The sequence below is a fragment of the Rhincodon typus genome, chromosome 8 (genome assembly GCF_021869965.1).
Source record: "Rhincodon typus isolate 14 chromosome 8, sRhiTyp1.1, whole genome shotgun sequence".
In the NCBI taxonomy this organism is placed as follows: Eukaryota; Metazoa; Chordata; class Chondrichthyes; order Orectolobiformes; family Rhincodontidae; genus Rhincodon; species Rhincodon typus.
In genome coordinates, this window is record NC_063339.1 from 57,835,095 (window position 1) to 57,851,577 (window position 16,483).

General features: G+C 39.1%; 1 protein-coding gene across 3 annotated transcripts in view; it reads left to right on the forward strand.

The window, feature by feature from the left end:
* Positions 1-16,483, forward strand: part of prkd1 (protein kinase D1) — a 302,791-nt gene that overhangs the window by 257,557 nt on the left and 28,751 nt on the right. For all 3 annotated transcript variants that reach the window (XM_048599966.1, XM_048599967.1, XM_048599969.1), the window contains 2 exons: positions 5,014-5,137; positions 14,592-14,669. In XM_048599966.1, coding sequence (XP_048455923.1) covers positions 5,014-5,137; positions 14,592-14,669 — 202 coding nt within the window. The remainder of the gene's footprint in view (positions 1-5,013; positions 5,138-14,591; positions 14,670-16,483) is intronic.

Genomic DNA, 16,483 nt, shown 5'->3' on the forward strand with positions numbered 1-16,483 from the left:
TTAATGTTTGGTTTTCAAAAAAAACGTACTTTTCTTAGCAGGTTGAATCTTTTCTTATGAGTAGAGATTGGGTAGATTTACCTTGTACTCATTGGAGTTTAGAGGAATGAGAGGAGACCTGTAGAAATACATAAGTTTCTTTAGGGGCTTGATAGAGTAGATGCAGAAATGTTGTTTCCCCTTGTAGGAAGGTCTGGGATCAGAAGGCATCATCTCAGAGTAAAGAGTCACTTATTTAAGATAGAATTGAGGCCTTACTTTCTGTTGGAGGATAGTCGATCAGTGGAATTTTTACCACAAGGGTTTTTTGAGGCTGAGTAATTAAGTATATTCGAGGCTGACGTAGACAGATTTTTAATCAACAAGGGAATTTCAGGTTATGTGGATAAAGTCGGAAAGTGGAGCTGAGGTTTACCAAATCAGCCATGATCTCTTGAATGGCAGAGCACAGTCAATAGGCTGAGTATTCAACAGAAAAAGAGAGAGAGCCATGGTTACCAAGGAAATTTAAAGATACTATGAGATCAAAGAAGGAGATTTATAAATTTGTTAAAAAAAAGTATAAGTTCTTGGAATTGGGGAATTTTAGAATTCAGGAAAGGAGGACCAAAAATTTGATAAAAATATATGAATGTAAAATTATCAAAAACATAAAAACAGATTGTAAAAACTTTTACAGGTATCTGAAAATGAGGAGTTGAGCAAAGACAAATGTCATGAAAATTACAGGCGGAGAAAGGAGAATTTATATTAGGAAATTGAGAAATGATAGAGAGGCTAAATTAAGTAAAGACAAAGAACTGTGGATGCTGGAAATCAGAACCAAAAACAGAACTTCACTCAACCTAGTCTACTATATTCACTGCTTGCAATGTGGTCTCCTCTACGGTGGACAGATACAACACAGGCTGAGCAACCACTTTGAGGAACACTTACATTCTGTCTGCAAAAATGACCCTGACCTTCCAGTTTGTTGCCACTTCAACACACCATCGTGTTCCCTGACCAGCATCTCTGTTTCAGTCTTGCTGTAGTGAAGCTCAGCACCTGCAGCCTTCAGGACTTGATATCCAGTTCAAAGATTTTAAAGCCTGGGCTTTCCCCTACCCCCACGCACCAGGCCATGTCATCACATGGGCAGTTTTCATCACAAACAACCCATTTTCACTCACCAATGTCCTCCATTAGCCATAATCCATTCCTTTGTCTGCTCCACTGCTGTACACCCTCTCTGGGCTCCATCTCGTTTACTCCTTCCCACTCCCCATCTTCAATTTGTATGCCATACAATCAGTCTTGAAGAAGGGTCATTACACATAAAATGTTGACCCTGCCTTTCTCTCCACAGATGCAGCCAGACCTGTCCAGTTTCTCCATCCTTTTCTGTTTTGCTTTGAGCTAAATTAAATACTTTGTGTCTGTATTTACAAATCAAGATACAAGAAGTTTCCTTGAAATAATTAAGAGCCAAAAGTTTAGTGAAAGCATGAAGAAAGAAATTAGTATTACGAAAAAAGTAGAATTGGAGAAAGTTAACAAATCTACAGGACCCAACAAGCTTCATCCTCATGAGTTGAAAGAAAACGTGACAGAAATAATGGATGCATTGGTGATAATCTCTCAAAATTTTAATCTGCAAAGGTGCCTGCAGATTAGAAAATTGCAGATGTAACTTCACTGTTTAAGAAAGGAGGAATAGAAAATAGGAACTATAGACCTGATGTCAGTTATAAGGAAAATACTAGTAACTATTATAAAGAATGTGATTACTGAATATTTAGCAGGTAATCACTTAGTTGGACAGAGTCAACATTGATTCATGAAGGGGCAATCATGTTGGACAAATCTAATAGTTTGTTGACAATTTTAACCTCCCACTTGGAGGTAATGACAGCAGATGGGGTTGTGGCTAACATACTAGCATGGATTGAGGTTGGCCTACAGGCAGAAAGCGGAGAGTAGGAATAAATGGGTCATTCTCAGGTTAGCAGGCTGTGACCAACAGAGCACCCTGGGGGTCAGTGTTTGGGCAGCAGCTGTTGACAGTCTATATCAATGACTTGGAAGTGAGGGCCAATTGTAATTGCTCCAAGTTTTCAGATGATATAAAACTTTGCTGAAATGTAATTTGTCAGGAGGATGCTCAGAGGCTTCAAGAGGATTTAGAGAGGATGAATGGGTAAGAGCATGGCAGATGGAATATAATATAAATAAATGTGAGCTTATCCACTTTAGTAGGACAAACAATAGGACAGAATGTTTCTTAATCGGTGAGTGATTGTTGATATCTAAAGCGACCTAAGTGTTCATATGTCACTGAAAGCTAGCATGCAGGTGCAGCAAGCAATTCTGAAGACAACTGATAAAATTGTTAGCAATTATTGAAAGAGGATTTGAGTTTTTATTATTCAATCATAGAATGTAAGCACCACTGACTAGGACAACATCTATTGCCTATTGTAGTTGCCTAGAGAGCAGTTAAGAGTCAATCATTGTGTGGTTCTGGAATCATATTTAGGCCAGACCAGGTAAAGATGACTAATTTCTTTCTCTAAAGGACAAAAACGAACAAGATTTTTTTTAATGACATCATTAGGTTAGCTCTCTATTCTTGATTGTTTTGACTTTCCATCAATTCTCATGGTGGGATTCGATTCCATGGTGGCAGAATATTGGCCTGGGATTCTGGATTGCAAGTCCACTAATGTATTACCACTGCACCACCACCTCGCCTAATACAGGTACAAAGAGATTTTGCTTCAGTTGGATAGAACAGATGTAAAACTGCACCTGAGACTTAGTATTCTGTGCAGTCTAGTCCTCTTGCCTGTGGAAGATGCATTGCTGAGAAAAGCAGCAGAGGTTCAGTAGTCTGATTCTATTAGTAATGAGACTGTTGATTGAGTACACTGGACCTGGATTCTCTGGAGTTAAGAAGAATGAGAGGCAATCTCATGGAAATTTGCAAAATTATTAAAGGAATAGGCAGAGTTTTCAGAAAGGATGTTTCCCCAGGTTGCATGGTCTAGAACCATGGGCACAGTCTCAGAATAAAAGGCAAACCATTTATGACTGAGTTGAGGTGGAAAGCCTTCACTCAGAGGATGTGTATCTTTGTATTTCTCCATCACGGAAAGCTGTAGAAGCTCAGTCAATAAGTAATTGCAGGACTGAGATTAAAATATTCTGAGTTATTAATGACATCAAGGGATATGGGGCTGTGCAGCAATATGGCATTGACGTCTTTGGTCAGCCATGATCTGAATGTAGAAGTGGCTTAAGGGGCTGAATGGCCTACTGCGGCTCCTGTGTTCGTGATTTGATTCTGCGAATCGCTTGCTTAAAATGGGGATGAATGTGTTAACTCATTGGGTGGCAGAAAGTGGAATACCAGGGAAACTAATACCTTTAACTAATCACTGCTTTATAGAAATGTACAAAATAGAAATTATGTCAAGATTGACTAAGTGTTGTGAAGATGATTTTGCAGATTAAAGCTTTCAAACAGATGATGTGAGTGCCAAGGTGATGGAGAAATCAATGTTAAAAAGAAGTAATTATACATTGAAGGCTCAGAATTATTTACAGTTTGAGATTATAAACTATACTGTTTGCTGAGCATTTTCAACTTGAAAAGCAAAGTTGTTTCCACCTGCCATCAGATTAGTTAAGTGCTGACTCTAACCACTGTTTATTTTGTTGTGACAAATCTATTTTGTTTCCAAAACAAAAAATCATTTCTTCCCAATTGTTCAACCTTGCTAAATAACTCTGGGTTTGCATGATATGTGTGTAGAGCAATTTTAATTTTGCATTTGGACCTCAAGATTTCTGGTTCCATTGTACTTTCCTTGCAAGGATGGTCAAGTGATTGCTTCATTGTTGAATAGCGTGTGTAAAATTTTACATTTACAGACCAATAAATCTAATCTACCAGCTAACATTACAATTCATCATTTTCAACAACTATCAGTTTTCGTGGAAGTGATAGGCAGAGTACCTTCATGGGTTTTCTCTTTACACATCTTCTATACCCCTAATTCTTGTTGTCAATTGAAAAAGGGAAGATCGTAAATATTTCCATTGGAAAACATGTCAAACGCCTCAATGCCATTCACTGAAGTGCATTCTAAATCTAGGTTGGAGACAATGCAGTTTTGTTTGTTAGCTACAGCCTTTCTTGAGATTGTACCTCCATACAGTAAAGCTGACATAAAAGTAAAAATATCGGTCAAAATAGTAATTATGATAGCTCTGTAGCATTGTTGTTCAAACCACTCATGTTCTTTAGTTCCTCAAAATGCCCACTAGAGCATTACTAATTTTGCCCAGTGAACACGCACCTCCTGAGCATTGTGTAAGATCTTGATTCTTCCAGTTAGCTGAATACTAAACCCATAAGTACATCTAGCTGCAGATTGTCCGACCGAGAAACAAAAGATGCAGTGGTGAGACGTTAGCACCAGGAAAATGAGGTATGTGGAAACAGCACAGTTTAATTTTTTGTGGAAAGGAAATAAAAAAAAACATAAAAACATTTTAAATGGAAGTAAATGATTCAAGTAGAGAATTAAAAATAGTCCAAAGACAAAGTAAAAATGTGAAAGGAATGAATGGATAACAATAGAAATTTGCCATTTTTTTTATTGTCTGGAATTTAATCCAGGAATCATAGAATCCCACAGTGTGGAAGCAGGCCATTTGGCCCACTGAGTCCACACTGACCCTCCTAAGAGCATCCCCCTACCCTATAGGGGTGTCTGCCAATCATTCCAAAAATCGGTGAGATGGATGAGTGATTGGAAAGGGGCCAGCCGATCACAATCACAGAGGGGATTAGCGAAGGAAGGCAGTTAGGGAAAGTGACGTTTAGGGCATCTGATGAGGTATACCTTGCACTGCTGGGTCCTTTTACTCTAGAAGTAGGTAGTGTCATTTCATCCCCAAGGAAAAGTTTGTTTCCAAATGCTAAATTATTGAAGTCTTGCTGTTTTGTTTTATTTCTTTTCTAAGCCCTTCCACAAGTAATAATATTCCCTTGATGAGAGTGGTGCAGTCTATTAAACACACAAAGAGGAGGAGTAGCACTGTGCTGAAGGAAGGCTGGATGGTTCACTTCACCAACAAAGACACGCTGGTAAGAAGGGTACTTTAAGACCTGTGAGGTATTAATTATTGACTGTTCACACATCCATAAATTCAACATTGGGCACCTCACCCAATATATTACTGCTTTCCGTTCCCACCATGGCAGAAGTTGAATTCATTAATAGCCGTCTTGTGGCGCACTGGTTGTATCCGTACTCCTGGACCAGGAGGCTTGAGTTCAAGTCCCACCTGCTCCAGAGGTGTGTAATTACATTTCTGAATAGGTTAATAAAAAAAAATTAAATACAATGCTGGCTTTCCACCACCTTCCTGCCTACCCTTACTCTGTCCTCACAGTATGGTAGGCAGGCAGGTACTGAAATCAGCAACCATTAAGTCATTAAGAGGAGAACGAGCTTGACCTGAACATTAAGCTGCCCAAAGCATGGTGTGAGTAAGGGGAGGCCATTTTTTAAATAATTGGTTGAAAATGCAGGAGCAAAGGAGGGGCATTGTAGGTACTGCATTATTTAAGGGGTGTCCTGTGTGCATGGGGGCACCTCACCTGAAATATTGCTACTTCCTCTTTTGTGCCTCACCACTTCAAAACTCAACTTCTTACCACTCTGCTCCCACCACCTCCTGGCATCGAGGTGCAACAATCCTCCCCTCCCATCTTCGGGAGCTTTGCTCAGGTGGCCATGCCCTTTTCTCTCTGGGGCCTCCTGGCAATCCCAGCAGTGCCCACAACTTAGCTCTGGTGCCACAGGTACTGCCAGATCTGCTGGCTCATCCAATGGCTGTCAGCTTCCAAAGACAGGACTGTCACACACTCAGGGACAATGGTCCCACCCTTCATTTGTTCAGGCAGTGCTTTATTTCTGTTTGTGAATGTGGAGTAATAGGATTAACCAGAAATATCTGTAATAGTGATGTATGATATTGTAATGATAATGTCAGAATTCCTTAATAAGTAGAGAGGACCAGACCAAACCCAGTCAAAATATATTAAGAAGATAGCCTAGATTCTAACTTTTTCTAATTTAACGGTAAATATAAGGTGTTGCATTCCAGATGCAATTCGATTGGTCAAACTACTTGACTTTAAGCAAAACACGCTTTGTTTTTACACTATAGTTAAAATACAGACAAAATAAAAAGAAAAGAAAATTGGCTTAACTGCAACTCTATTGAAATGTGTAGCAAAGTAAGATACATATTTTAACTATTACTAATTCACTGTTCCAATATAGTAACATTCCATAAACACATCCTTGGCAAAGGCAAATTCAGTAAAATAGATTATCTCACATGTAATTCTAGCAGCAGGAAGAGAACCCCAGTTTCCTTTTACTGTAACAGCCAGAGGAATAGGGGTAGTAACACAACAGAAAATCATCCCAAGGGAAAAGAAACACATTAAGAAGAGGATAAGATAACAAGGGAAGTCAGGGATAGCATAAAAGCAAAAGGAAAAGCATACAATATGGTGCAGATTGATGGTAAGCCAGAGGATTAGAAAGCCTTTAAGAACTAGCAACAAAGCAATAAGCGGGGAGAAGATGAAATGTAAGGCTAAGCTAGCTAGTGATATAAAAGAAGATTGCGAGTTTTTTCTTGATATAGTAAAGGTAAAAGAGAGGCAAGAGTGGACATTAGACTGCTGGAAAATGAGGCTAGAGAATTACTAACAGGTAACAAGAAATGGCAGAGGAACTGAATAGGTACTTTGCATTAGTTTCACAGTGGGAGACACCAGCAGCATACCAGAACTCCAAGGGAGTCAGGGGACAAAGGTAAATGTAGTGGCCATCACTAAGAAGGTAATAAGGAAGCTGAAAGGTCTGAAGGTGGATAAATCACCTGAACCAAATGAACTACACCCCAGGATTCTGAAGAATATGGCTGAGGAGATTGTGGAGGCAGTTGTGGTGATCTTTCAGTAATCACTGGAGTCAGGGAAGTTTCCAGAGGACTAGAAATAGGCTAATGTTTAAGAAGGGAGGGAGGCAGAAGACAGGAAACTACTGGCTGGTCATCCTGATCTCAGTCGTTGGTAAGATTTTTGAGTCCATTATTAAGGATGAGACTGGAATATTTGGAAGTGCACAGCTTTGTCAAGGGGAGGTCATGTATGAAAAATCTGTTACAATTCTTTGAGGAGGTAACAAGCAAGTTAGACAAAGGAGAACTAGTGGACAAGATCTATTTGGATTTCCAGAATGCCTTCGACAAGGTGCCACACAGGAGGCTACTAAATAAGATAAGAGCCAATGTGTTAGGGGCAAGGTACAGGCATGGATAGAGAGTTAACTTACTAGCAGAAGGCAGAGAGTGGGGATAAAGGAGTCTTTTAAAGATTAGTGGAATTCAAAGGAACTGAGGGCACTGATGCTAAGTTTGCAGATGACACAAAGATAGATGGATAGATAATAGTGTTGAGCAAGTAAAGATGTTGCAGAAGGACTTTGATTTGGTAGATGAGTGGACAAACAAGTGGCAGATGAAATACAATGTGGCAAAGTGTGAGGTTATACATTTTGATAGGAAGAAAAAAGAGGCATAAACTATTTTCCAAATGGGGAAAGGCTTGGGAAATCTGAAGTGCAAAGGTACTTGGGAGTCCTAGTTCAGGATTTTCTTAAGGTTAATGTGCAGATTCAGTTTGCAATTAGGGAGGCAAATGCAATGTTAGCATTCATTACAAAATGGTGAGAAAACAAGAGTAGAGATGTAGAGGCTGAGACTTTGGTCATACCACATTTGGAATTTTGTGAGCAGTTTGGGGCCCTGTATCATAGAATCTTTACAGTGCAGGTCAAGGCCCTTCGAGTCTGCACTGACCCTCCAAAGAGCATCCCACCCAGCCCCAGCTCCCATCCTCCACCCTATCCCCGTAACCCAATATTTACCATGGCCATACACCTAACCTGCACTTCTTTGGACTGCAGGAGGAAACCGGAGCACCTGGCGGAAACACACGCAGACATGGGGAGAATGTGCAAAATCCACATAAATAATCATCTAAAGCTAGGATTGAGCCTAGGTCTCTGGCACTGTGAGACAGCAGTGCTGACCACTGTGCTACCATGCCACCTTATGAGATATTGAACAGTTTTAACATTCAATAAGGAAGATCAGAATGACTGGGTCAGAACTTTGGGTATCATAGCTAGTGATGTATTAACAAGACAGGATGTTGATTAGAACACAGCACCATGTGAAGAGTTGTTATGCACATTTGCTGCTAATTTCAGTGCTCAGAGAAATGTGATTATTGAGTGATTGAAGTTTAAATAGAAGAAAGCAAAGCCAACTGAAAGATTGGATTTGGTCATTACTGATCTTTATAGGCTGGCAGAGAATCGTACATATGAAGGGTTTAAGGTAGAATTAACTCATAATCGGATCATCTGATGAGGTCTTCTCAGACCTTTCAGAGACTGAAGAGGATTTGATGGTAGAGAAAGCAATTACTAGGTAGACAGAACTTCAAAAGCAGAATACCATGTCGTTTTGAGCAGAAAATGATGGACCATGACAAAAATCGAGTGAGGTGATTCAGTTTGTTGGCCACAGAGGAGAAAGCATACAAAGGCCACAAAAATGGAGAAAAAAAACACCAACTACCAATTTTGAGGTGTCCCCCATCTGGAGGGAACAAATCACACATGGAAAGACTGTCCAGCCATGTGAGTATGATGCTGCAACTTTGGAAGTCTGGTTCATTTTAAATTAGCACATTGCTTCAAAATACAGACAGTGGTAATTGAAAGGAAAAAATCCTTTTATCAATACAAGACCCAAAAAAAGCTTTCTCTGTAAAATCAACAATTTTGGAAAGAAATACTGGACTGTCAATCTGGAAGTAAATGGACACCCCACTGAGTTGAACATTGCTACTGGAACAATGTTTTTATGTTGTCAGATCAGCTCAAATGACTTAAAACATATCAAATTGCACCCATCCACAATGAAGTTGCAAGGTCCTGGAGGAATATCATTGAAAGTAAAAGGTCAACTCCAGCAAACCTCGGGTACAAGTGAAAAGAAATCATGGATTCTCGATATGTCATTTAAAAATAACAATGTTCTCTTCAACACATGAGAATTTGCTGAATGTTTAAAAGAATCTATAAAGTTGATGAAATTGCAGATGCAGACTGAAGAAGTGAATTTTCAGGCAAGTTCCGAAAATTTCTCTCATTTTTCGGAAATTAAAGACAGACCATCATATCACCTAAAGAAACAGTGCAAAACCAATCTGCTTAAACACGAGAAGAAAAGTGCCACCACATTATTGAATAAAGTTAAAGAAGAAATAGAGTGTGTGCTCAGGCAAGGAGTAATTTCATCAATTAATAGGCCAACCAGATGGTGTTCAGGTATGGTTACAGCATCAAAACCAAAATGGTTCAATATGAACCTGTGTGGATCTAACTCAATTAAATAAAGTGAAACATGAGGTTCATCAAATAGCTTCAGTGGATTAAAGTCTAACAAACTAGTCAAGAATGCCCTATTCATTAAACTGGATGCTAGCAATGGATTTTGATGATTACCTTTGGATGAAAGCTGACTATGTGTATTGCACCTTTCATGTGAAATTGCTTTAACTGATTATTCTTCAAAATACTGTCCTGTCCAGAACTATATCAGACAACAATGCCAAACAACTTGGAAGATATTGATGATGTAAAATGCCACATGGACAACATATTAATACACTGACTTAGAACAGTGATAAATATCTTATAGAATGTAGGTGTGACATTGAAGGAGAACTGCAAAACTGAAAATACAGTATCTTGGGCACATTATCCAAACCAGAAGAATCACAGTAGAGTCTCAGAAAAGCAGGGCTGTTAATGACTTCACATTGCCTACAGGAACATCACAAAACTTCAAAGATTCTTTGGAATGGTGCACCAAGTAAACAGGTTTTTTACTAAATATAGTAGACGTTAATGAGTCTTTAGGATAGTTACAATGTCAAATTCAATACTAGTGCCAGAACATTGACCAGGAAAATGCTTTTGACAAAATCAAGCAACTTCTAATCTTCTCAGAAATTTCACTACACTGTGTATTGCATCTACCGACAATAGAACCAGCTGATGCATCTTAAATAGGGTTGTGGCAGAACTCGTTCGTGTGCAGAATTATTGAAAAGGTAAATCTGTGTCCCTTGATCATGCGCTGAGGTGGAGCAATATTGGGGCACAATTGGAAAAGAAGCCTTAGCAGTAACATGGCACTGTGAAAAAAAAATACAGATTATGTGCTGGGGTTAGAGTTGAAGAAAGAAATAGATCAAAACCATGGATCATTGGTCTAAATTCAAAAGAAATAGCCAAAATGCTGACTAGAATTCAACAATACAGGCTAATGAGGTGTGACACAATTATTGACAGCAGACTAAAGGACAGCAGACACACTGTCAAGAATATCATCAAAAGGAACAGAACAAGCAGACTTGGACTTCCTTAAAGTGTTTATAACCTACATGTCAGAAATTGCAAAGCATTTACAAGCTATAGAAAGGAAACTGCAAAAGATTCAAGAAGCACAAGATGAAATGAAAAATGTATCCAGATCAAGAAATTTTATCTGGAAGGATGACCAGACTATAAAAACATAGAAACATAGAAAATTGGGGCACACTAGTCCTTTTGGCCTATTGAGTCTTCTCTGCCATTCAACATAGTCATGGCTGCTTGTCTATCTCAATGCCACCCTTCTGTTCTTTCACAATATACCATGACATGTTTAGTCTCTAGAATTCTATTTATTTCTTAAACACATTTAGTGACATGGCTTCCACAACCTTCAGCAGAAGAGAATTCCATTGGTTCAATGGCATATGAGTAAAGTCATTTCTCCTCGGCTTAGTCTGACATGGCCTGTCCTGTGCCCTAAGACAGTGACACATTGTTCTGGTCCCCTCAACCAGGGGAAACATTATCCTTATGTCCAGTCTGTCCAGCCCTATCAGCCCTATGTATGTTTCAATGAGAGCATCCCTGTCTTAATTTTGTAAACTCCAATGCACACACATGCAATAGACCCAATCTCTCCTCATAGGCAAACCTGGCACCCCAGGAATGGTCTGGTGAAAGTTTGCTGCATTCCATCTGTGAGAAGTATATCTTTTCTTAGGTAACATCAGAAATCTCACGACACCAGGTTATAGTCAAACAGATTTATTTGAAAACACAAACTTTCGGAGTCTTACTCCTTCTTCAGGTGTAAGGAGACCAAAACTACACACACTATTCCCGATGTGGTCTCACCAAAGCCCTGTATAGCTGCAATAGGACTTTCTTGCACTTGCACTCAAACTGCCTTGCAATGAAGGGCAACGTGTAAATTGCCTTCCTAAATGCTTGCTGCTCCTGTATGCTCATATCATGTACCTAACACTACTATTACGCCAGGATTTTGAATACAGCAGTCATCTCACTGTTATTGACTACTTGCTAGTCTTCAATTAGAGATCAGTAATACCAGGAGTTCTCCAATTTGAGATTCTGCACAGAATTGCTCAAAAATATTTGGCCACTTCAAAGTGTTGTACTAGACTGGAACAGCCAGTGTGGTGGCCAGATGTTTCTCAATAAATGCAGGAGATCATTGCTAACTAAATTCCTTCTGCTGTGAACAGCCAAGAGAATAAATAACCATGATAACCATCCTCTTTCCCATCAAGGTCTTGGGGGTGCCTTATAATGGATCTTGGGAAGAAGAGAAAGAAGAAACTTCTACAATCACCTAGGAAAGGAATATTCACACTGACAAAAGAGCACACAGAACATCCTAACTCTCAGAATGAGAGTAGAACCAGATCAAGGTCAAGGAAATTGGTCAAAGTACCACAGAAACTAATTCTGTGAAGTCTGAGACGTCGGGAGAGATCTTTATAATGCTGGCATAAAGGAGATAAAGACTTGGGTGGAGATCTAGCATAATGTGTTAATATCAGTATGTGTATATAGATATAGATATGATGATGTCCTAATCATATGCTAAAGAAAAGAGAGCAGTAGCTGGAACCTTATGCTGAGAGATAGGCTAAGTTGTAAACAGAAAGTTCTCATTGAAATTTCTATGACTTCTAGCAACATTACTTTGGGAAATGAAAGAGAAGTTGACCCCAAACACACAACAAAACTGCAAGTAATTTCTGTAGTGGAGAATGAGTACAATGTAGCCCCCAGTTCCTCTCCCCCAATAGAATTCAGCCCATATGTACAGGTGTGTTTTGATTATAGTCTTAGCATTGCTGCAAAGTGACCTCTGCTTCCTACTGATACCAATAGTCTAGACTTTATCTCTAATATACCTTCTCAATCATTCCTTTGTTTTCTTACCAATCCTTAAAATTAATTGCCAAAGACTGTTAGTTCCATCATGTATTGAGGTCACCTCATTATCAGCTCCCACTTACAATTCAGAGCACAAAAATACTTTGAACTGGAAAGAATGAAATATAACTGGACCACCTCTAGCTGCAACCGATCCATAGCTCTGTGCAAAACATGGAACAAGATTTACTCTAATTTATATTGTGAAATGCATCCAGTATTATTGTGACACAGCATTGCTCAGTAAGAAACTAACAAAATAGCTTAACAATATATAAAGAGTGAAACTGATGCAGAAAATTAAAGCAGATAACTCTCCAGATAAGAGTTAAATGCCACCTTTCAAGTCTGTTTTATCAATGCTACTAAACTGGATTGCCACTGACAGTGCACCGAGGATTTCTACCCTAAAAGCAAGTTGCCATTTTTTTAACAAGTTGACATCTGCTAATAGTGAAACATTATATCGATTTCACAGAAAAAACTCTCACATCTCAACTCTGTAGAGTGAAATGCACAGTTACCATTACCACTTATTTTCCTTCAAGACATTTGGGGACAAACCTACAATCAATAGAAAGCCCAGTCACAAAGGGTGAAATCGAAGCTGTGTCTCTTTTAATTATACTCAGTTTACCTACAAGTGAACAATCAGCCACTAGGATTCTTGTCTTTGTCACTTTCCCTTAGATTTAAAAGAGTTTCTCAGCAGCCTCTGGAGAAGAGGTGATACTGTTCTCCATTAGCTATGTTACTTTTTAATGTCACAGAAATATTACTACAGTCTGAACAATTTTCTTACTTTTGCTTGGTGTTACAACTTAGTCATGGAATCCCTACAACGTAAAAAGTAGCCACTCAGTCCATCAAGTCTGCACCATCCTTCCAAACAGCAACATAGAGAGAACATGTAAACTCCACACAGATAGTCAGCCAAAATGGGAATCAAACTCAGGACCCTGATGCTGCGGGACAGTAGCGTTAACTGTTATGCCACCATGCCATCCTTTCTTAAATGCTGTTATATTGACATGGCAATACCAGCAATAATTGACCTATGTTGAAATATTATTTTTGGTGATCTGTTGCTACTTTAGAAAGTATAGGAGTTGATAGGCCGATAGAATGTAATCTGTGTAGATGACATGCACTGCTTTAGTATTGGTCTTATACTCTGCTGCATAACCTCCAATCAATTAACTGCTTCAAAGCTGATCAGAAGCTGCATGTCATAAATACAGCAAGTAATTGCAGTTGAAAGATAGATACGAACAATCTATTTAATGTGTATGCAGTTCAAGAAGATGGCATAGTGAGCTGGTGTGTTACCTTCTTTCTTAATGGCACCCTTTCTCCCAACTGTTCTCTGCAGTGATTATATTGTATGTGTAGTTACCGATACAGTCTGATTTAATGGTTGTGGCAAGGTCATTTAATTGCACTGATAATTAGGAGGAACACTTTTTATACATTGATATGGATAATGTCCAAACAAGAAAAATGAAATAATTTTACACAAAACAGATTAGTTAGTTAGTTCCACTTATTTAAACAAAAGCTAACAAACTCCTGAAAACATATTTAGTGCATGGAACATTGTTTTGTCAGATAACCACTACATCAATACACTAATTTATAGCCTGTCTCAATTGTCAATAAATGTGCTTTATAATTAATCTTTGGGCTAAATTTTACAAATAGAGTTAGAGGATGGTACTGGTGGGGCTAAATGTACAAAGAAGGAGAGAAAGGTTTTACAAGTACACTAAGAATAAAATAAACACTGGAGCTTGGAAACTGTAAGCAAGGAAACTTTGCAAAGGGGAAGGAAAGACACAATCTGATTTATTTTTTATTATTATATGACTCTTCAGTACGGTGTTGTCCAATTTGCATCAGTCTTCCAGCATTATCCTGTCTCCTGAGATATACTATAATATCGATAAAACCTTTTTGGGCACTTAACATAAAAACCTCCGCACGACTGTATAAACAGCTCCGCCTGTGACACTGACATTTATTCAGCACAGAAGGCTTTTATTGCCTAATACTAGTACATCAATGATGCTACAATTTAAATGTGCTATTCACTGTTCTTTTAAGAATTTTCTAACATTGGAATGTGATTTTATCCTGTAGCGAAAAAGACACTATTGGAGACTAGATAGTAAATGCATCACGCTCTTTCAGAATGATACAGGAAGCAAATATTACAAGGTAAAGCATTTCGAACTTGATTTTCTCAGTTAGACATTGACACTGAATAAATAATCCGAAATGATGCAAGCTAAATGTCAGTGAAAAGTTCTGGCTGAACTCTTGTTTTAACCCTTTTAGTTTAGATTATTATTGAAAGCATTTTGGGTAGCTTTAAATGGATCGCATTTCAAAATAATTACAGATAACATTAAATGGAATAAACTTTTCTGCATTGAATATTTAACTAGAAAAGTGAAATGAATGTTTTCAATTGTAGTTTTGCAATACAGGGAATAATGTAAGACTTGGATCATGAACAATTTGGGAATTTTGTGATTTTTATTTAAAAAGTATTAAGAAAAACTGCAACTTTAACAGTAAATAGTATGAAGCATTTTAAAGCAGTGTTGCCTCTACTACATATATGGAAAAGGAAATGGTACTCTGAAAAGGATATTGCCCCTTAAAAAATATTTTACAGATTTAATTCAGAGTGAATCAAGTATAAAATGTCAGTCCTTGTAAACAAAGATGCTCATTTCCGATTTGCCATGGTCATGTAAAAGTGACTGTCAATTCCTGAGGACAACATGCTGTGACTCATAATCTATGTCACTTTGACATGTGGAGGAATTATGTCATCATGGCACATTGCTGCCTATGATTGACAGCTGGCATTGTAGACTTCGTGTTAACAGATGGTAGGTTTCAATTTGCCGGAGTTAAAGATTAACACGTTACAACTTTTAAACTGAACTGTGTTTGAAATTGTAATTGTAATAAAAACTAATGGGGCACACAACTTTAGTTTTTACTACATTGAGCAGGAAAAGATAAAACAAGGCTGCTCTCTCATCCCACCCAATGCAAACCAAATACATTTTGTGATTTTAACCTGTTTCTACAGTCACAAAACACATGTTGCAATATGTGTATTCCATTCCAAAACATGCTCTTGATACATCCCTGCAAGCAAAACAATGGAATGAGAAAAGCAATGAATCTTACCTGTGGAGGTGAAAATCTGAGAAAGGCTTTCACAAAGTGGTGACTTTCTGAGATTTCCCTCCTGCAAAACAAAATACATCAGAAAGATCTTTGAAAAGCGGTGTCGCAAAAATGTACAAATCAATTTGTATTACAAACCTGTAACAAGCTGCTTCATGGACAATCCCTGACAACAAGGTGCAGGGCTGGATGAACACAGCAGGCCAAGCAGCATCATAGGAGCAGAGAGGCTGACGTTTCGGGCCTAGACCCTTCATCAGAAAAGGGGGAGGGGAAGGGGGTTCTGAAATAAATAGGGAGGGAGTGGGAGGCAGATAGAAGATGGATAGAGGAGAGGATAGGTGGAGAGGAAACAAACAGGTCGAAGAGGCGGGGATGGGGCCAGTAAAGGTGAGTGTAGGTGGGGAGTTAGGGAGGGGATTGGTCAGTCTAGGGAGGACGGACAGGTCAAGGGGGCGGGATGAGGTTAGTTGGTAGGAGATGGAGGTGCGGCTTGAGGAGGGAGGAGGGGATAGGTGGGAGGAAGAACAGGTTAGGGAGGCAGGGACGAGCTGGACTGGTTTTGGGATGCGGTAGGGGGAGGGGAGATTTTGAAACTTGTGAAATCCACATTTGATACCATTGGGCTGCAGGGGTCCCAAGCGGAATATGAATTGCTGTTCCTGCAACCTTCGGGTGGCATCGTTGTGGCACTGCAGGAGTCCGACTAACCTCATCCCACCCCCTTGACCTGTCCGTCCTCCCTGGACTGACCAATCCCCTCCCTAACTCCCCACGTACACTCACCTTTACTGGCCCCATCTCCGCCTCTTCGACCTGTTTGT